This window comes from Artibeus jamaicensis, unplaced genomic scaffold, assembly GCF_021234435.1.
Source record: "Artibeus jamaicensis isolate MK-2021 breed Jamaican fruit bat unplaced genomic scaffold, CSHL_Jam_final contig_511, whole genome shotgun sequence".
Lineage (NCBI taxonomy): Eukaryota > Metazoa > Chordata > Mammalia > Chiroptera > Phyllostomidae > Artibeus > Artibeus jamaicensis.
In genome coordinates this window covers 240,838-262,337 of record NW_026521866.1, presented here as the reverse complement: position 1 = coordinate 262,337, position 21,500 = coordinate 240,838, and the positions used below count along the sequence as shown (strand labels likewise).

The 21,500-nt window shown below is 37.7% G+C and overlaps 1 protein-coding gene across 6 annotated transcripts in view; it reads right to left on the bottom strand.

Annotated features, from left to right (window-relative positions):
- ANKRD12 (ankyrin repeat domain 12) overlaps positions 1-21,500 on the bottom strand; it is a 165,704-nt gene that overhangs the window by 42,496 nt on the left and 101,708 nt on the right. For 5 of the 6 annotated variants that reach the window (XM_053668806.1, XM_053668803.1, XM_053668807.1 and 2 more), the window contains one exon: positions 7,608-7,755. In XM_053668806.1, coding sequence (XP_053524781.1) covers positions 7,608-7,755 — 148 coding nt within the window. Of the gene's footprint in view, positions 1-7,607; positions 7,756-21,500 lie in introns of those variants that run through there. The other variant, XM_053668808.1, reaches the window with a different exon arrangement.

Genomic DNA, 21,500 nt, shown 5'->3' with positions numbered 1-21,500 from the left:
GAGAACAGCTAAATATGTAGGTTTAAAGCTTAAGAGAAAGGTTTGGAATAAAAAGGTATCTGGAAGGCTTCACCATATAGATGGTAGATAGAACTGTAAGTGTGGGTGGACTTCAGTTGGAAGAATATGTGGGATGAGAAGAGGATCTAATATGTGAAATCCTTGGAAAAACCAACACAGGAGAATATGGGAAGAAAATGAAGATGAAATGAAGTCAAAATGAAGATGGGATTCTAGAGGGAAACTGAGAAGAAACAACCTGGGAAGCTAAATAAAAACCATAGAATTATGACCCAGAAACAGAGACAGAAGAATTTTAAGAAGCTGGCCAACACTGTCAAATTCTACAGAGACTGAAAATAAAGTTAAGGGATCTGGCGGTTAGAAGATCACATCAGATATAATAATGTTAGTAAACACAGATTCAATAGGGTACACTTTAAGTGTACTACAATGCATGTGAAGGTTAGTTGTGAAGGGAAGGGCATATGGGACTAAACAAACAGGGATGCAAGTTAAGATTTTGCTGAGTCTTTTATATTTATGTGTACACAAATGTTATCACATAACTGTGTCCCACTCCCTTCCCTCCATCCAAATCATCCTCTTTTCTGCTAATCATCCCCCATCCCTACATATGCCTTATTAGTAGCCTAGTATACATGCTTCTAGATTTTCTCTATGCTTATAAAATTCTACACAAATATGTATATGTATAAACATACATATTGACTTTTAAAACATTGGTTATTTTATAAAAATGACATATTATGATTATTCATCTTGATTTTTCTAACTCAACGGTATCTTATGAAAATCCTTCCAAGTAACTGGCACAGCATTAGGATATTTCACAGTTCTACAGCAGTACATGGTGTGGCTAAGTACCTTAATGTATGCAACCAGCCCCCTGTGTAACTATGTATTTATGCTTTTACCACTCAAAACAGTGCTATAATAAACACTGTATTCCCAGAAGTGTAACTGCTACAACAAGGTGTGTAAGTATCTTCAAAACTGATTTTATACTTAACTTTGAACGTACATATAAGTAGACAGAATGTTATACTGAACCCCCATGTCTCATTACTCAAATCTAATAGCCATTAATCTTTGGCCAATCCATACCCTTGGGATATTTGTATTAAATATTTGATGGAGATTTATTCCATCAAATCTCCAGGAGGAGATTTATTCTACTCCTGAATCATTTTGAAGCACATTCCACTCATTTTATGTAAAAATATTTCAGTATGCATATACAAAAGATGCAAACTCTTGCATTTGGCTAGCTGTTGTCAGACTGTTTTTCAAAAAGATTATAATTTTTTTTAAGTATACCACCAAAAGTATAAGTCATGTATTAAACACATATTTAATTTTTTTAGTCTTGCTTACTTTTTAAAGTGTGATATGACTGTTATGTTATTTTAACTTTTTCCCTCTAGGTTCTTCTTTTCCATTTTCATATAGTTTACCTCTTGAAAAATCAAAGCCATCTGGATTTCCCACAGTACAGATTTTGCTTGGTTCAGGTTCAGCATGTTCCTCTCACCTTGGTATTTCCTAAAAATGCCAGCTGGATCCGGAGGACTGAAGAATGGTAGTGTATTCTTCATCAGAACGCATTCACTGTTTTTCTCTCTCTCTCTCTCTCTTTTTAAAATTCAACGTTAGCAACTGTTGATGCTGAACTCTTATATTAACTAATGGAATTGCAAAATGGTCAATTTTCTTTTTATCCTGCATTAATCTTATTAAAAAAACACTTCTCACCTATAATGAGGTTACTCAGTGATAGAATTCATGTAAGAAAAGTTAAGATAATTTATTTTCTCCCTATTTTGGTCTAATTTTTAAGATAAATTGATTCTCTGGTGATGGATTAATTAAAAATTATCACCAGGTACTCAAATATTTAAGACACATTTAACAGGTTTCAAATCTTTGTAATTAATAGCCTTACTGAAGCTCAAACTATGCCATCTTGGGCTGGGGGAAACTGATCTAAGTTGTCTTCTAAGGCCTTTTGACGAAACCTTTTATTAGTCTATCATAGCTTTGCTGAAATCCTCAGTGACAAGATGTTCTAAGCTCACCTTATATTATTACCTATCCCAGATATAGAATCAGATTTTTTTCCTAAGAAGACTTGGTTTTCTTTAGTAGAAAATATATTAAGATTATAATCTTGGTACTAGGAATGATTATTGCTACACTTTTGGTCATTGCTTTTAGATCTTTCAATAGACAAAGAAAGGCAATTTTATTTATTTGTATAGATTTTAAATTTTATTTGGAAATACTTATATACTCATTAAAATTAGAAAGGTAAAAACTACTAAAACTATGTATTCTTTATCCAGGTCAACTATTGTTCATGGTTTACTCTCTTGCTTTAAAATTTGCTTTCTTTCTATATATACATGTGTATATGTATTTTCCTGAACTATAAGAATAAATTACATCATCATGGCTTTTTACCTTTATATACACAGTATTTCCTAAGAGATATGGATATTCTCTTGTCACCACAGTACAGCTATCAACCTAAACTTTTACAATGATACAACACTAATTTACTGTCCATATTCCTTGTTATTAATAATCGTTTTTCCCTTCCAGTGCAGGAACCAGTCAAGGAGCAGGTATTGCCTTTAATTTATTATCTCTTTAGATAGTCTGGAACATTTCTACTGCCTTTATTGGTTTTTCATGGCACTGGAATTTCTTAATCTTTCATTGTTTTTAATAAGGAAGAAAAAGAGCATTCTCTGTGATTACACATTCTCAGCCAGGATGCTACAAAAGTGATATATTCTTTTCATGATATCATATCTAAAGGCACATGATGTGTATCTGTATCTCCTTTGATGATGTTAATTTTTTATCACAGTTCAAGCAGAAGGTGCTGAATTTCTCTACAATATAACCTTTGGTTTTTATCCTTTCCTCTCTTGTAATGTGAAAAGGCAATGTACATACCCTGTTCTTCCATCAAAAAATTCTCCCCAGACTTACTGGCTATTAGTGATAATCTTTATTTACCATGAAGGGTGTTAAATAATTAAGTAGGGGCACAAACTGACTAAGAAGGGAAAGTATAAGAAACTTTCTGAATCAAAAGAGATAATCTGTATATTGATAAGGGTGGATTATACAGATCTTATAAATTTACCAAAACTCATAGAATATCTTATTAAAGAAGTATTAATTTTCCAAATATAAATATTACCTAAAAAGTCATACATGAAAATTGTATCTAGTTAATGAAATCCATGCTTAAGTACTTAGAGAGGTCTGCAAATTATTTTAAGATGCATCCAAAAAAATACGACAGACTAGTGGGTAGACAGACATAATAAAGGAAATATCTGGCCAAGATGGAGGCATAGGTGGACACACTATACCTCCTTGTACAACCGAAAGAAGAACAACAAATTCAAAAACAAAAACCACCAGAACTGCCAGAAAATCAAACTGTATGGAAGTCCAACAACCAAGAAGTTAAGAAGAAACATTCATCCAGACCAGTAGGAGGGGCAGAGATGGGCAGCTGGGTGGAAAGGACATGTGGCAAGGCAGCTGCTGGCACACCTGGCGAGGTGGCAGCTGGCAGACTAGGCAGTCCCACATTCACATGCAGATAAAACCAGGAAGAACAACTGGGGAGTGAGACAGACCTCGAAACCCAGGGCTCTAGCCTGGGGAAATAAAGCCTCAAAACCTCGGATTGAAAACACCTGTGGGGGTTGAGGCGGCAGCAGGAAAAACTCCCAGCCTCACAGGAAAGTTCTTTGGAGTGACCCACGGGATCCTAGAATGTACACAAACCCACCCACCTGGGAATCAGCACTAGAAGGACCCAATCTGATTGTGGGTAACAAGGGAAATGACTGAAAGCTGGCAGAGAGCAAAGCAAGTGGCACTGTTCCCTATTGACCCCTCCCTTACATACAGCATCACAACAAATCATGTGTGTTGCCCCGCTTTAGTGAACACCTAAGGTTCCACCCCTTGCTACATAATAGGTGCTCTAAGACAAGAAAAAAAAAGGCACAACTGAAAGAACAGATCGAAGCTCCAGAAAAAATACAACTAAGCGATGAAGAAATAGCCAAACTCTCAGATGTTCAAAACACTGGTTATCAGGATGCTCCAGGAACTCATTAGGTACTTCGACAGTAAAAGATCCAGGCAGCAATGAAGATTGCATTATGTGAAATAAAAGAAAAATCTATAGGGAACCAACAGTGAAGGGAAGGAAACCAGGGCTCAAATCAGTGGTCTGGAACAGAAGGAAGAAAGAAATATTCAATCAGAACAGAATGAAGAAACAAGAATTCAAAAAAAATGAGGAGAGACTTAGGATCCTCTAGGACAACTTGAAATGTTCTAACATCTGAATCACAGGGGTGACAGAAGGAGAAGAGGAAAACCAAGAAACTGAAAACTTATTTAAAAAAATAATGAAGGAGAACTTCTCTAATCTGGCAAAGGAAATAGACTTCCAGAAAGTCCTGGAAGCTAGGAAAGTCTTAAAGAATTTGACCCAAGCAAGAACACACAAGGCACATCATCATTAAGTTACCCAAGATTAAAGATAAAGAGAGAATCCTAAAAGCAGCAAGAGAAAAGGAAATAGTTATCTACAAAGGAGTGCCTAAAATTAACAGCTGGTTTCTCAAAAGAAACCTTGCAGGCAATAAGGGGTTGTAAAAAAAGTATTCCAAGTTATGAAAGCCAAGGGCCTACATTCAAAATCATTCTATCCAGCAAAGATATCATTTATCATAGAAGGGCAGATAAAGTGCCTCCCAGATAAGATCAAGTTAAAGGAGTTCATGGTCAAAAAGCCCTTATTATATGAAATGTTGAAGGAACTTATCTAAGAAAAAGAAGATCAAAAATAAGAACAGTAGAAGAACTGCGGACTTCTGGCCAAAATGGAGGCGTAGGTGGAAACATTGCACCTCCTCACACAACCAAATTTAAGGAAAACAAAGATTTAGAAACAAAAACACAACCAAACAGACAAAAAAGTGAATTGTACCTCAGAAATGGAGATCACATGAAGGGTTATTAGTACGGGAGTGAGACGAGAAGAGAGGGAGAAAAGGTAAAAGAATAAGTAGTGTAAATGGTAGAAAAGAGAGAAAAGAGAGGTAGAAAATAGACGGGGAGGTTAAAAATAGTATGGAAAATGCAGGAGTCAAAGAACTTATATGTATGACCCACGGACATGAACTAAAGGTGGGAAATAAGGGTGGCAGGGGGGAAATAAAAGGGGGGAAAATGAGACAACTGTATTAAAAAAAAGAAATATAGCAAAAAGTTAACTATATAATGTAGTTGGCAGGTACAGGATAGTCACTGTACAGTTTTTTGAACTTTGCAGGATGTCTGAATTCTCATAATAAAACAATGGGATTTTTCACTCCTGCATAAAAAGGAAATCAGCAAAATAAAAAGGCAATCTACTGAATGGGAGAAAATATCTACAAATCATATATATATATATATATGCAAAGGGATTAATATCTAAAAATATAAAAAACTCACACAACTCTAACAGCAAACAAATAATTCAACTGAAAAATGTGCAGAGGATTTCAATGACTAAGAGGCAGAGAATTTCAGTAAGACATTTTTCTGAAGAGGACACAGAGATGGCTAAAAGGGTACATGAAAAGATGTTCCACATCATTAATTGGAAATGCAAATCAAAACTACAGTTAGATATTATCTTGCAATTGTTAGAATGGCTATTATCAAAAGGACAAGAAATAGTATATGTTGACAAGAATATAAGGAAAAAAAGAAAATTTGTGCACTGGGTCAGAATGTGACCTGGTATAGCCACTATGGAAAACAGCATAAAGGTTCCTCAAAAAATTAAAAACAAAACTATCATATGATTCAGCAATTTACCTTAAGAAAACAAAAACTAATTTACTTGAAGAAAACAAAAACTAACTTAAAAGGATATAGCCCCCTCATGCTCAGCACAACCTAAGTATCCATCGATAAGTGAATAGATAAAGATGTGGTGTATATACACAACAGAACACTACTTAGTCAAATAAAAAATAAAATTTTGCGCCCTGACTGGTGTAGCTCAGTGGATTGAGCGCGGGCCTGCGAACCAGACAATCACGGTTCGATTCCCAGTCAGGGCACATGCCTGGGTTACAGGCCGGTTCCCTGCAGGCCAGTTCCCAGCAGGGGACGTACAACAGGCAACCACACATTGATGTGTCTCTCCCTCTCTCCTTCCCTTCCCCTCTAAAGATAAATAAATAAAATCTAAAAAAAATAATAATAATAAAATAAAATAAAATTTTGCCATTTGCAAGAGCATGGATACACGTAGAAGATATTATGCTAAGTGAAATAAGTCAGACAGAGAAAGACAAATACTGTATAATCTAACTCATATGTGAAATTTAAAAACAAAAACCAACTCAGTTAAAAAGAATGGATTGTTTGCTAGAATTGAAGGCAATGGGAGTGGGCAAAATGGGTGAGGGCATCAAAGGTACAAAGTTAAATATAAAATAAGTAAGTTATGGGAAAATAATCTACAGCATGGTGACTACATTGCTATTTAAAGGATACTAAGAGAACAAATCTTAGAAGTACTTATTGTAAGAAAAAAATTTAACTATACATAATGATGGATGTTAACTAGACTTATTTTGGTGATCATTTCACAGCATATATAAATATGAAATCATTATGCTATATACCTGAAACTAATATAACTTTATAGGTCAACTGTACCTTAATTAAGAAAAGAAAGTATAGATGTTCTATACTACAGACCTTTTTTACCTCAAAACTATAGATGTTGTTCTACTGCCTTCCGGCAATGACTGAGATTAAATTAGTTATAGTTAAATTTTTATTCACTTATGTATAACAATATATTATTACTTAACTGTTTCTAGGAATTCTTTAAGATTCTTTGCAGATATGGTCCATTATAAGACTTATTAAATTCTCTTCATTGATTTTTATCTTAAACATAGTGAATACTAAACTATACATAAGTATTTTCCTCAACACAAGGAAGTTTTTCTGTTATATTTAAAACTGTATATGGCCTCTTTCTTTTTGTTTCTTTAATTCTGACTACACCAAAAGTTTTCTGAAATATTCTTTTGGTCCCTTCCTTTTGAAAATTGTGTTTGTAAAATTGTGCTCCTACCTTGCAACAATTATCAGAGTTCAACCACCTAAATGACAAAAGTAAAAATGTAAAGATGATTTATTAATGCCAGGAAAGACAGAAAGGGTTTGGTTAGTACCTCTCTAATTTATAACAATGAAAACAGAAGAGCAGTGGTGGTAGCTATTAATGGGGACAGGTTCTGCAGTGGGCTTCAATGTAACAGCAGCAATTTATAGGGAAAAATCATGAAAATAGGGCAATGGCATCATGACTCCATGTACACAGAGGACGTGGTTACTAAATTCACCATTCTTACTAGATAGGTAGCATTATACTAAGGTGCTCAAACATTGAGTATTATGAAGTAGAAGTAGAACGAACGTTCTACTGAACATCATGTCAAACAGCTGAATATAAATGATCTGAAACAAACCTGTGTAACTTTCATCATCATCAGATAAAGGCACCTCTCTTTTTAGCAGTAATTCCAACTCCTCTGTTTCTGCTACATCCACTGGACGCTCTCCATGTTTATTAGCTTGAAATGGATTTCCACCATGACGAAGTAACAGTTTCACTATCTGCAACATTAAACAGTAGGAAGATTAAGTCCCTTCAGAGAGTGCATCATTTCAACAATTCTTTTGATAAAAAAACATCCTCCTGCCTCTATATTCTGCCATCATTCCTTCCAGTGTCTCCTTTAAATCATGATTATTGTCTTCAAGTTCCATTTTCACTGTCCTCCCCAACTTGATGACAAATAAATTTCCTTTTTGAAATTTAAGCTGGGCTATTTTAGCACTAAACCTCATCAATTTCTTCCTTTTCATCATACATCCTAACAAATCATTTAAATGAGAACCTATTAACAAGCACTGCTCCAAGTTCTGTAAATAAATCAATGAACAAAAATAGCGTGTTTCCTGGCCTCATAAAATGTATCTAGTTGGCCCCTGAATAATGTAGGAATTAGGGGTGCCAATTCCTTCTGCAGTTGACAATCCATGTATAAATTCAGAGTCCCCCAAAACTGAAATACTAATGGCCTACTGTTGACCTTACAGATAACGGTCAATTAACACACACTTTGCATATTATATACTGTATTCTTATGATAAAGTAAGCTAGAGAAAACAATTTTAGTCAAAAAATCATAAGGATCAAAAATCGTAAGGATCAGTCAAGACGGCAGCATAGGTAAATGTAGTACTTTCATTCTCTCACAATCACATTAAAATTACAGCTACACTCCTGACCAACCATCATTCAGAGCTGCCTAAAATCTAGATGAATGAAAGTCCTGCAACTTAGGATTTAAAGAAGCCACACGGAGACTTGTAGAGCGGAGACACAGAATACGCCAATTCCATACCCACAGATGGCAGATAAAAACCAGGAGAAATATCTGGGCTGTGGAAGTCTCCCTAAAAGTGAGGGGTCCAAGTCCCACAACAGGCTCCCCAGCCTCAGGTTCCAGTATTAGAAAGAGAAGTCCCCACATAACTGCTGGCTATAAAAACCAACAAGGATTGTGGCTGAAACTGAAGGCTACAGGAGCCCAGGCACTTTGTCTTAAAGGGCCCACACAAGCACTTATTTTCATTCGGACTCTGAGCTCCAGTGCTGGGGCAGCACTTCAAAAGGCACCTGGGGCATATGGTGAACTAAATTGTCTGGCATCAGGCTGAGAGCTGAAGGGGCAGCATTCTCCCAGACTAAAATGCTGGCAGAGCCATTGATCCTTTATAAAATTTTAAAAAAAGTTTTTTAAGTATATTTTATTGATTATGCTATTTTCCCCTAATTTTTCCTACTTTATCCACCCTCCGCCCTGCACCCCCCAACCCTCCAGCATCCACCCCCAGCCTTAGTTTATTTATGTGGGTTGTACATTTGAGTTCTTTGAGTTCTCTGCTTCCCATACCACTTTTTATTTTTTCCCCATTTATTTTGTGCCTACCAATTATCCTTCTTTGTCCCTGTACATTTTCCCCAATTCTCCCTTCCCCCTCCCCACTGAAATCCCTCCATGTGTTGTCCATTCATGATTCTGTTCCTCTTTTAGTAGTTTCCTTCGTTTTTTTCTTGTTTTTCTTTTCATTTAGCTTTATTTGTTGATAGTTGTGAGTTTGTTGTCATTTTACTGTTAATATTTTTATCTTCTTTTTCTTAGATAAATCCCTTTAACATTTCATATAATAAGGGCTTGGTGATGATGAACTCCTTGAATTTGATCTTATCTGAGAAGCACTTTATCTGTCCTTCCATTCTAAATGAGAGCTTTGCTGGATAGAGCAATCTTGGATGTAGGTCTTTGGATTTCATGACTTGGAATACTTCCTTCCAGTCCCTTCTTGCTTGTAAGGTCTCTTTTGAGAAATCAGCTGACATTCTGATGGGAACTCCTTTGTAGGTGACTGTCCCCTTATCTCTTGCTGCTTCTAGGATTCTCTCCTTCATTTTAATCTTGGCTAATGTAATGATGATGTGTCTTGGTGTGTTCCTTCTTGGGTCCAACTTCTTTGGGACTCTCTGAGCTTCCTGGATTTCCTGGAAGTCTATTGCCTTTGCCAGATTGGGGAAGTTCTCCTTTATTATTTGTTCAAATAAGTTTTCCACTCATGGCTGTTCCTCTTCCCCTTCTGCTACCCCTATAGGTTGGATGTTGGAACGTTTAAAGATGTCCTGGAGGTTCCTAAGCCTCTCCTCATTTTTTTGAATTCTTGTTTCTCCATTCTTTTCTGTTTGGTCATTTTTTCACTCCTTTGATTTGAGTCCCAGTTTCCTTTCCATTACTATTGGTTTCCTGTGCATTTCCCTTCATTTCAATTAGTTTAGCTTCCATATGTTCCTCTAATTTGTGACTAAAATCAACCAGTTCTGTGAGCATCCTGATCACCAGTGTTTTGAACTGTGCATCTGAAAGTTTGGCTATTTTTTGGTTGCTTAGAGTTATGAGCTCTGGGGCTTTGAGTTCTTCTTGAGCCATAATGTTTTGCTCTGTTTGCCCGTGTTATGTATGAGGAGAGGAGCCTTAGTTATTCACCAGGGCGGGGCCACCCAGGTCACTGGGTTGTGATGCTGTATGTGGGGTCAGGGTCAGAGAGGGACAATGGTGGTTCCCTCTGCCACTTCCTGCCGCTGGGGTCTGCTCAGTCCATCTCACCACTAGTTCCTTCACCGGTTTATCTGCATGCCAAACTGTGATTGCGATCAGCCCTCAGTGGGTCCACTTGCTTCTCCACACCTGGGATCCACCCACGGCTGCTGGCGCACCTGGGTTGTGCGCCTGGGTGGGTCCAGGGGATCTTTCCTGCCCGACCCCGCTCTGCTGCTGGCTCTGCCCCTCTTACAGGTTTGGCTGAAGGGTTCGTTGTTGTCAGACTTATGTGTAGTTCAATTTTCTGTGGTTTGGCTGCGTTTTTGTTGCTAAAACTTTGTTGTTTTTAAACTTGGTTGTGTGAGAAGGTGCAGTGCTTCCACCTACGCCTCCCCATCTTCTCAGTCTCTTAATTAGTGAGCCCCATGCACTCGGTTTGTGACCTCCCCGCAGCCAGCCCCGCCCATACAGTCCATTGCCTCACTGCGTTTTTTTTCTCAGCTGGCCTCCCCATGCCATGGTTCTTACCAGTCTGGCTGTTCTGGTTGACTTTTTCTTTAATTTCTTGGATGTTGGCGTTCCATGCAGTTTTGGTTTTCTGGCACTTCTGGTTATTGATTTTAGACTGGTTGTTATCCTCCTTTTGGTTGTGTGAGGAAGCGAAGGGTTTCTACCTATGCCTACATCTTGGCTGGAACTCTTCCCATTGTTCCTTTTCTGAGACTCCCCTACAAGAGCTGGCAGGTGGGTGCCATATCTGAATCTCAGTCAACCTGGACCACTCTCTTCACCTTGCCCTAGTGATACCCTGAGACCTTGCCTCACCATACTTGTGGCTCAGCCAAGCTGTTTCAAGTGGCTTTTTCATACCAATGGCTTGTCTTGGCTCATGCTTCAGACTTTCTTAAAATCTCTCAAACAAGCAGCATCTGCCCTCAGGGAACCACATACTTCTTCCTAAGTGACCTCAGGCTTAGCACTAGCAGCAACTAGCCTTGGTTTGCAGCTTAACGTCTCCGGAGCAATTCCAAGCCCAGGACAAGTACCAGCCATCTGTAGATCCCTTCTACTGCATGCTGAGTGGCTTTGTGCAGCACACACACACAGGTGGCAAATGACCTTGGCCTGCACCTCCAGGGAGGCCCCAGAGGCAGTATAACCAGTGGAAAGCTTTAAACCATGTAGAAGTACCATCCAACCACCTCCACAAGGGATATATTCAAGGGCAAACTCAGGCCTTAGCCAGTGTGGCTCAAGTTGGTTGGGTGTTGTCCTGAGAACCAAAAGGTTGAAAGTTCAATTCCTGGTCAGGTGGCTGACCTGGGATGTGCTAACATCAATTAAGGCTCAACTACAAAAGGATGGCATCCACAGCCCACATGGTGGTGAGGAGTTGTTATCTGAAGTGATATTTCAGGTAAATTGAGAGGCTGTGCCACTGGACCCTACAGGACATCTACTACAGTAGCCTACTCTACCAAGCTTGTGAGATGTAGCAGCTCTGGTTACTATGTCAAATGAGAAGACAAAGGAACATGTCCCAAACGAAAAAACAGAACAAATGTCTAGAAAAAGAACTAAGCATAATGAAGGTAGCAATTTACCAGGGACACAGTTCAAAACACTGGTTACAGGATGGTCAATGAACTTAAGAGTAGATGAATTTAGTGACAATTCTGACAGTGTAAAAAAGGGCATGAAAACCATTAAAAAGAGCCAGTCAGAAATGAAGCATACACTAACTGAAATAAAGAATTTACAGAGAATCAACAGTAGAGTAGTTGAAACTGAGAATCAAATAGAGATTTGGAATATAAGGAAACAAAAAACACCCAATCAAAAGTAAAAACAAACAAACAAACAAACAAATAAATAAGACAGTGTAAAGAGCCTCTGGGATAACTTCAAACATACCCACATTCACATCACAGGAGTACCAGAAGGGGAAGAGAGCAAGAAACTGAAAACCTATTTTAAACAATAACAATGAAAAACTTACCCACCTGGGGAAAGAAACAGATACACAAGTATAGGAAGCACAGAGTCCCAAATAAGATGAACCCAAAAAACACCACACCAAGACACATCATAATTAAAATACCAAAGGTTAAAGACAAAGAATCTTAAAAACAGAAAGAGAAAAGCAGTTAGTTACCTACAAGGCAGCTCCCATAACAGTGTCAGCTGATTTCCCAACAGAAACTTTGTGGGCCAGAAGGGACTGACAAAAAATATTCAAAGTGATGAACAGCAAGAACCTGCAACCAAATTACTCTACACGGCAGATATAGTTAGAATCAAAGGACATATAAAGTGCTTCCTAGACAAGAAAAAGCTAAAGGAGTTCATCACTACAAAATCAGTATTACATAAAGTGTTAAAGGGTCTTCTTTATGAAGAAAAATAATAAAATGGAAATAAATATATATTTATCAACAACTGAATCTCAAAAACAAAATAAATGAACAAGCATAACAGAAACAGAGTCAAAGACGGAGAACACACTGTCAGTTGTCAGACAGGAGGGGTATTGGTGGCATGGGTGGAAAAGGTGAAGGGACTAAGAAAAACAAATTAGTAGTTACAGAATAGTCAGAGGGATGTAAAGTACAGCACAGGGAATATAGTCTGCAATGTTCTAATAACTATGTAGTATGATTTCAAATGGGCACAAGATTTATCAGGATGATCACATAGTAAGTTATATAATATCTAATCACTGGGGTATACACCTGAAACTAAGAAAAATACATTTATTATTTTTTAAAAATCTCTGTGTAGGCTAAGTGGACATGGATAGCTTAAACTCATGTTGTTTTAAGGTTCAACTCTGTTTTCTAGAGGGAGTGTGAAAAGAAGTACTTCCCTTCTGTTTAAGGCTAATAGTACTATCAATGGTCTTTTCCCCATCTCTCACAGATTTAAACTATCATAAACAGACATGAATTTACTTACGACTAATGAAACAAACGTCAAGGCCCCTCACTTTCATAATCCCCTCACAAGGCCTTAAAAGTAATGTATTCATTACTCCAAAATTGTTCTTAAAGATATCCCCTCCCCTCCCACCAAATTATATAAGTGCTGGGCTCCATAAAGCCAGGATCTGCCTGGTTAGTCACCATTTCATTTATGTGTTACTCCTAGAGTAACAATAATGGCAAGAACTGTGGTTGGTGTGGCTCAGTGGACTGAGTACAGGTCTGTGAACCAAAGGGTCACTGGTTTGATTCCCAGTCAGGGCACATACCTGGGTTGCAGGCCAGGTGCCCAGTAGGGGGAGCACGAGAGGCAACCACACATTGATGTTTCTCTCTCTCTTTTTTTTCCTTTCCTTCCCCTCTCTCTAAAAATAAATAAATATTTAAAAAATAATGGCAAGGAAGAAATGAAATATGGATAAAACAAAAAACTGTTCAAACCTATATTCCCTTCCTCTTTATTTCCTTTACAGTCAAGTTCTTTGATAATTTCACTCGCTGTTTGAATGTGGTAACAATTACGCTATCCATTCATTAACTTTCCTTCTCTTGCTCTCTCTGAACCCTCATTCTGAGCATCAGACCCAAATATCCCAATGTTCATTGGAAACATTCAACTGAACATAAATGTATTTCAATACAATATCTGAAGCAAATAGGTCCCAGAGTTCATTAAACTTGCACCCTTATCGCTCATCTATTTCCATTCTCAGTGACAGGCATCTGTAACTGAAGCCAGAAAGCTGGGAGTCATCAGAATAATAGAAAGCCTATTATTTTTCATTTAAAGGTGGTCAAGCGTTACTCTTTATGCTTCCTTACCATCTCTTCTTGTTTTGAGCTTCTATTTCCATTGATAGAACATTGTGTTTTCTATCATATGTAAATCTATAATATTATTAACACAATTATCACCTTATTCTAGACCATAAACTTCATGTTGGATCAAATCTTTGTCTTTACATTCCCAACACGTAACTGTGGTACTTAGAAAATACAGGCATACCTTGTTTTATTACATGCTGCTTTATTGTGCTTTGCCGATACTGTGTTTTTTAGAAATTGAAGGTGGCAATCCTGACTTGAGTAAATCTACCAGAGCTATTTTTCCAACAGCATTTTCTCACTTTATGTCTCTGTGTCACACTTTGGTAATTCTCACAATATTTCAAACTTTTTCATCATTACTGTATTTGTTATAGCGTTCTGTGACCAGTGATTTTTAATGTGGCTACAAGCCATGTCCAGTAAATGGTGCTCTTCACTGATAAATGTATGTACTCTGCTCCACTGACCAGTTACTCCCTGTCCCCCCCTCTTTCCTCAGACCTCCCTATTCCCTGAAACACAACAATATTGAGATTAGGCTAATTAATATTCCTACAATGGCCTCTAAGTGTTCAAATGAAAGGAAGAGTCGCACATCTTTCACTTTGTGAATCAAAAGCCAGGAATTAAGTTAGTGAGGAAGGCATGTTGAAAGCCCAGAAAGACAGAAAGCTAGACCTCTTGCATCAAACAGAGCCAAGTTGTGAATGCAAAGAAAAGGTTCTTGAAGAAAATTAAAAGTGCTACTCCAGTGAACACACAAATGGTAAGTGAAACATCCTTATCACTGACATGGAGAAGGTTTCAGTGGTCCCAAACAGGCAATCAATAGGCTATATTTCCTTAAGCCAAAGCCTAATACAGAGAAGGGCCCTAATGCTATTCAATTCTATGAAGGCTGAGAGGTGAGGAAGATGCAAAATATACTTATCTCCATATCCTTAATTAACATACTGTGGACAAAAAAGGGGGGTTCTATAGAAAATAACCTCAGAGAGTAACCTGATCATAATTTCCTAACTGGGCAGACCACGGTGGGTAGTCATACCCTGGGCATATAACTTTACTAAAAGGCTTACCTCTGCCTTAAGCAAGCACAGGTCCATTGTTTCTATGCAAATAGGTTAACAAACCTTTGAAATAACCCCCTTTCAGACTCCTCTTTCTAAATAAAGTGCATAATCTTACCTATCCTGTAATTCAATATTGCTTTCTCTCACCTTCATTCAATCTTCCTTCCTTCCTTCCTTCACCTCAAATACATAAAAGAAACTGTAAACTGTTAGATTTTTCTCAGTCTGTTGAGATCTTGCTCCCAGGCATCTCCTACTTGACTCAAATAATCTCCTTAAAAAATTCTTCATTGGTTTAAACTTTTTTTTTTTTACGGTAGTGACAGCTTGCTGCTGCCTTATTTTTCAGTTTTTAGGCATTGTCTTACAATGGAAGATGTGAATTCCACTCCCTTTCACTAATTTCCATCCTCTCCTCTCCCACACATACACTTTCCTTCCTTCTCTTTTTCTAATATATTATATTGGAAGTTATATTAAGTTTTTGTTTATGACTAAGTAAATGTTGAGCCAAGTAATATACTATGACTAAATTTCCATTCTTGCACTTTATTTTCCCCATGGAATTAAATATCTTAATTTTTCATCTCAGTTTTCTGCATAATCACATTTAATTCATCCCATATTCTGCTACAAGTATAGAACTCTTCAATTCAATATAGGCACCATTACTTTGTGTTAGAGACTCCTTTCTCTACGCCTTCTAACTTGCTGTAAAATGGACTGGTTGCTCTCTAGAGATTTGTCCCCCGGTTGTCACATCGGCATCTTCCTTTATGCTATCATCCCAGAAATAACCTTCCCTCAATTTTGTACTGGATTCTTTATATCCTATCTTGTTTCTCGGTTTACTACCCCATTTTGTTGAAATCATCAACTCCAGGAGATTCCTGAGAGAGTACATATTTTGAGATGTTTCCCTGTCACAAAATATCTTTATTCTATCCTCACTTGATGAGTACTTAGTCTGGATACAGAATAATTTTCCTGCAATTTTAAAGGCATCAGCCCATTATCTTCTAGCTTATAGTGTTACTGAAAGTTTGATGCCATTATAACTTGTTATCATGTGCAATTTGCCTTTTTTCCCTGTAAGCTTGAGGCAAATATCTGTCCCCATTTTCCTGCAATTCCAGCATAATGTATCTTGGTCTTGGTCTTTTTACATCCATTCTGAGGATCCTTGTCCTTCAGTTCTAGAAAAGTTTCCTGTTTATTTGATAATGCCCTCTCTATGTTTTCACTGTTCTATCTTCTAAGAAAAAAAGATCTCCTGAATTAGCCTTCTTTTTCTTCATTTCCCCTCTTCCACCTTTGTCTTTCCTTTTTCTAGTTTCTGGGAGAGTTCCTCAACTTTACATTTAGTTCTCAATATTCCATTTTTAATTTCTGCTATCATACATTAATTTCTAAGAGCTTTATAAAAAATTTCATTGTTCTTGTTTAACGCTTCAGAGGTCATGGTGAAAAACATTACAGTATAGGCTGCTTGTGTTTGAGAGATACATTGATTATTATTAAATGCGAAAAAATTAAAAACATTGCAAATTTCCATTATATTTACATTATGAAATACAAAATTTTTTATTTTCAGTGACAATCTAGAAATTACTAAACAAAAAATTAAAACATTGAATAAAAATTCTTTTCAAATAATAAAAAAATGGATATTGCTAAAAATACAACCAAAAATGTTTAACATTAATTAATCAGAATCTTCAATAGCTGACTTCGCAAAACATTTTGTAACAGTTATCACAAAACAATATTGCTGTGCTCAAGGCATACTTTTCACAACACTTGCAAAAATATTTTGAGACGCAACTGTTTTAGATGCATAGCACCTAACACATCTTTTTCTGCTCATTGAGCTAGGCATTTTCAAGAGTAAATGAAATGAACACACACACACACACACACACACACAGTCCATGGACTTCAAAGTTAACAACAATAAAAAACCCCCAAAACCCAAAAAACTATACCAACACCGACTTGAGAATTTGCAGTATCTTTCAGATACAATTTATTATCAGTATCACACACTACAAAACACATGTTATAACCAGATTGCTTAAATGTTATGGCTTAACATTAGTCATACACAAATGTGCTAGTCATAACCTTGAATCTATGCACCTGATATATCTAACAGTATTTTTTTAAAAGATTGTTCTTGTTTCATGGCTACGATAAACTCTCTTATTTCTCTGGGGAAGTTAATGGGTTGCTGTTGTTTTTTTTGGAAGTTCCACTTGGTATTATGTCCTACAAGTTCCTACTATTTGATTTGCTTGTTTTGGTCTTTTCCTTCCATATTAGAGACTTTTCTCAAATGTTAGATGATCACTGGCTGTTCACATTTAAGAGTAAGGCAATAAGAGACATACTAGAAGGTTTGCAGGCAGGCGTAGAATTTCTAGAGATGGATTTTATGCCAGCCAGTACAATATGACTGGGCCATTTTATCAGACTTCCACCCACACTCTCTTGTCTAGTTCAATTTCCCATGGAGAAATCTTTCAACTCATGCCAACAATAAGCTTTACTGTCAGCACTGTGTTTGCTAGCTAAAAGAAGGCTGGGTCTTACCTAATTAATATATACTTAATCCTCATTCTCAACTGCTGTGGTATATCAACCCAGAATAGATGGTTTATATTTGCCAGTAAATAATCCTCCAATCATCTGCCAGGGTGGGAGAGGTGCAATCATCTGGATGTGTAGGGTTAAAGAAGGGATATGAGGATCAAAAAGACTTTGATCCTTTTGTTTTTTTTGTCTCATATGTGTGTGCGTGTATAAAAATTTAATCTTTATTGCATTTTTCCATTTCTTCTTATACCCTCTCCCCCCTGCAATCACCACACTGTTGTCCATGAATCCTTTTTCCTTTTTGCTCAATCCCTCCAACCCCTAACCTCCCCTCCCCAAAACAGGCACTTCCAAAAGTACTCAGTACCATCAATTCCTTTCAGTTTTCTGGGATTCTGTGTTGGAATGGCTTTAGTTTCAATTTTCTTGGGTTTCCTAAATCAGGAGTTGGCAAATTTGGTTTACAGGCCAAATCTCACTTGCTAACTAAAAATAGTTTTTATATTCTTTTAAAATACTTTAAAAAGGGCTGGTAAAAGAGAACTACAAAAGAGAAGAGAGAAAGAGAGAAGAATGAGGAGGTGGAGAAGGTGGTATGTGGCCTGCAAAGCTTAAAATATTTAGTATCTGGTCTTTAACAGAAGAGGTGTGCTAAACCCTCTTCAAGGTCAGTAACCACTCACTCCTCTAATTTCCATCTTCGAAAATATTGATGTTCTTTTTTCTTCTGTTCTTAGTCCTTGTGGGTCTATGTCCTTTAAAATCTTGTGGGTCTATGTCCTTTAAAATCTTGTTATTTTAGGGGCTTGAGGAGTAAAAAGATTAGTTATTATAAATAATACTGTAGTGGACATCATGTTAAAAAATTTCCATTTTTAGGCTTATTTCCTTAAGCTAGAGATCTAGAATGAGAAAGAATAATAAAGGGACTTCCGCCAAGATGGCGGTTTAGCTGGATGTGCCTGCCTCCTCACACAACCAAGTTTAGGGACAACTAAATATTAGCATCACAAAACACAACCAGAACACGGAAAACTGAACTTTTCGGAAGTCCGCTAACAACAAATTCTTCAGCCTGACCGGTAAGGGGCGAAACCGGCGTCGGGTGAGGACTTACAAAGGAGGGCTCGGTCGGACCGGGCGCGGAATCCAGACGCGCGAATCCAGTCGCGCGGGTTCCAAACCCAGGATTGGACCTAGTGAGCCACCGAGCAGCCCACCGGGGGGGAGCGACACAGTGGGGAGGCGGTGGCAGCGAGTTGACTGTGGTTGCCTGGTTGCGCGCGAGTGAGGGAATGAGCGGTTGGACCGGCGGCGATAGACGGCGGCCGCTGCGGCGATAGCGGGCGCCGCCATTTCCCCGCTCTGACCACGCCCCCACATACAGCGTCACAACCCAGCGACCTGGGACTCCAAGGCGCCGCTTGTCCCACTTAAAGGGCCAGAACAGACCAAAAATGTCGCAGGCAGAACTCAAAGCCCCAGAGATAAATCTAAATGACGAAGAAATAGCAAAACTCTCAGACGCACAGTTTAAAACACTGGTCATCACCTTCCTCACAGATCTGGTGGATTACAGCCACAAATCAGAGAAACATATGGAGGCTAAATTAAGGGAAATGAATGGAATTCCACAGGAATCCCATAGAGATGAAAAGGAAACTGGGACTCAAATCAATGCAGTGGACCAGAAGAAAGCAAATAATGGCCAAACAGAAAAGAGTCAAGGAGCAAGAATTCAAAGAAATGAGGAGAGTCTTAGGAACCTCCAGGACATCTTTAAACGCTCCAATATCCGAATTATAGGGGTACCAGAAGGGGGAAAGACACAACCACCAGTGGAAAAACTATTTGAACAAATAATAAAAGAAAATTTCCCCAATCTGGCAAAGGAAATAGACTTCCAAGAAATCCAAGATGCCCAGAGAGTACCAAAAAAGTTGGACTCAAGAAGAAACACACCAAGGCATATCATAATTACATTAGCCAAAATTAAAATGAAGGAAAGAATCCTGGAAGCAGCAAGAGCTAAGGGGACAATCACCTACAAAGGAGTCCCCATCAGGCTGTCAGCAGATTTCTCAAAAGAGACCTTACAGGCAAGAAGGGGCTGGAAAGAAATATTCCAAGTCATGAAATCTAAAGACCTACAACCAAGACTGCTCTACCCAGCAAAACTTTCATTTAGAATGGAAGGACAGATAAGGTGCTTCTCAGATAAGATCAAATTCAAGGAGTTCATCATCACCAAGCCCTTATTATATGAAATGTTAAAGGGACTTATCTAAGAAAAAGAAGTTAAAGAAACATGAACAGTGAAAGGACAACAAACTCACAGTTATTAACAACCACACCTAAAACGAAAGCAAACTAAAAGGACAGCTAGAGCAGGAGTGGAAACATAGAAATGAAGATCTCAAGGAGGGTTAGCAACAGGGGAGTGGGAGGAGGAGATGGGGGGAGAAGGTACAGAAAATAGGTAGCATAGACAGTAGATAGAAAATAGATGGGGGGGGCGAGAATACTTTGGGAAATATAGAACCTAAAGGACTTGAGACACATGGACATAAACTAAAGGGGGGTAATGGTGGGGTTGGGGGGGCAGGGTGGAGGGGAATGGAGGGGGGAATAGAACAACTGTAACAGCATAATCAATTCAAAAAAATAAATAAATTTAATAAAAAAAAGAATAATAAAGGATCTTACAAAACTGCTGAACGCTTCATATATCCATCAGGAAATAATCAACAAATAATTATTAATATGACTATGATCATTCAGGAACAGTTGGTTCATTCAAATAGGTTATTTATTCTAAATTCTAAAAAGAATTTAAAGTAACTTAAAGTTGCTCAAAACAGAGCATGAAACAAACTTAGAAGTAGATAAAAATAATGAGACAAGAAGAAAATAAAGACAGGTATCTAAAATAGAACTAGGAATGAAACTGTTATAAAAATGTTTATCATGAAGTACTATGCACTTGCAAAAGATGGGCCAAAGATTAGGTTCTTAGTAAGCTATGTTAATCCTTTCTTACTCTACATAGTTGTAACAGGCTACAGAACTGCTCTCTTTCTGCTTCTCCTACCTTAGAAATGTTTTATGGATGGCTGAAGTTGTATGAGTATTCTGAGCGAAAGAAGTCCAACTCTTTGGTAGAGACCCATAATTTATTATATAGATAAATACAAATGAGAGTTCTGGTGGTTCTCATTGTTTTCTCCTCCTTAGGCACAAGTCAAAGAAAAAGAAAAAAAGTAGCCTCACTAGCTCTGAGTTATAGAATCCTACTCTAAGCTGGTTGGTAGGAGGAAAAGCAAAGGTTCCTTGAAAATAGCATAGTCAGTCTCCCTCTAGAAAGACACTGGGAATAGTATTTGAATCCCTGCAAGAATATGATCTCAAAGATTAGCTTTTGGAAATATTTTGCAACTACGTGCATATTTAAAAACTTACATTCATAGAAACATATCTTCTTAGTCACAAGGCAGAATTCTTTAATATTACATTTAGAAATCAGGAAATCTTCATATATCACACTTAAAACTAGTCACCCTGGCTGGTGTAGCTCAGTGGATTGAGCGCTGGATTGTGAACCAAAGGGTAACCCGTTCGATTCCCAGTCAGGGCACATGCCTAGATTGCAGGCCAGGTCCCTAGTACAGGGCATGCAAGAGGCAACCACACATTGACATTTCTCTCACCTTTGCCCTTCCTTCCTCTCTCTCTCTCTCTCTATAAAT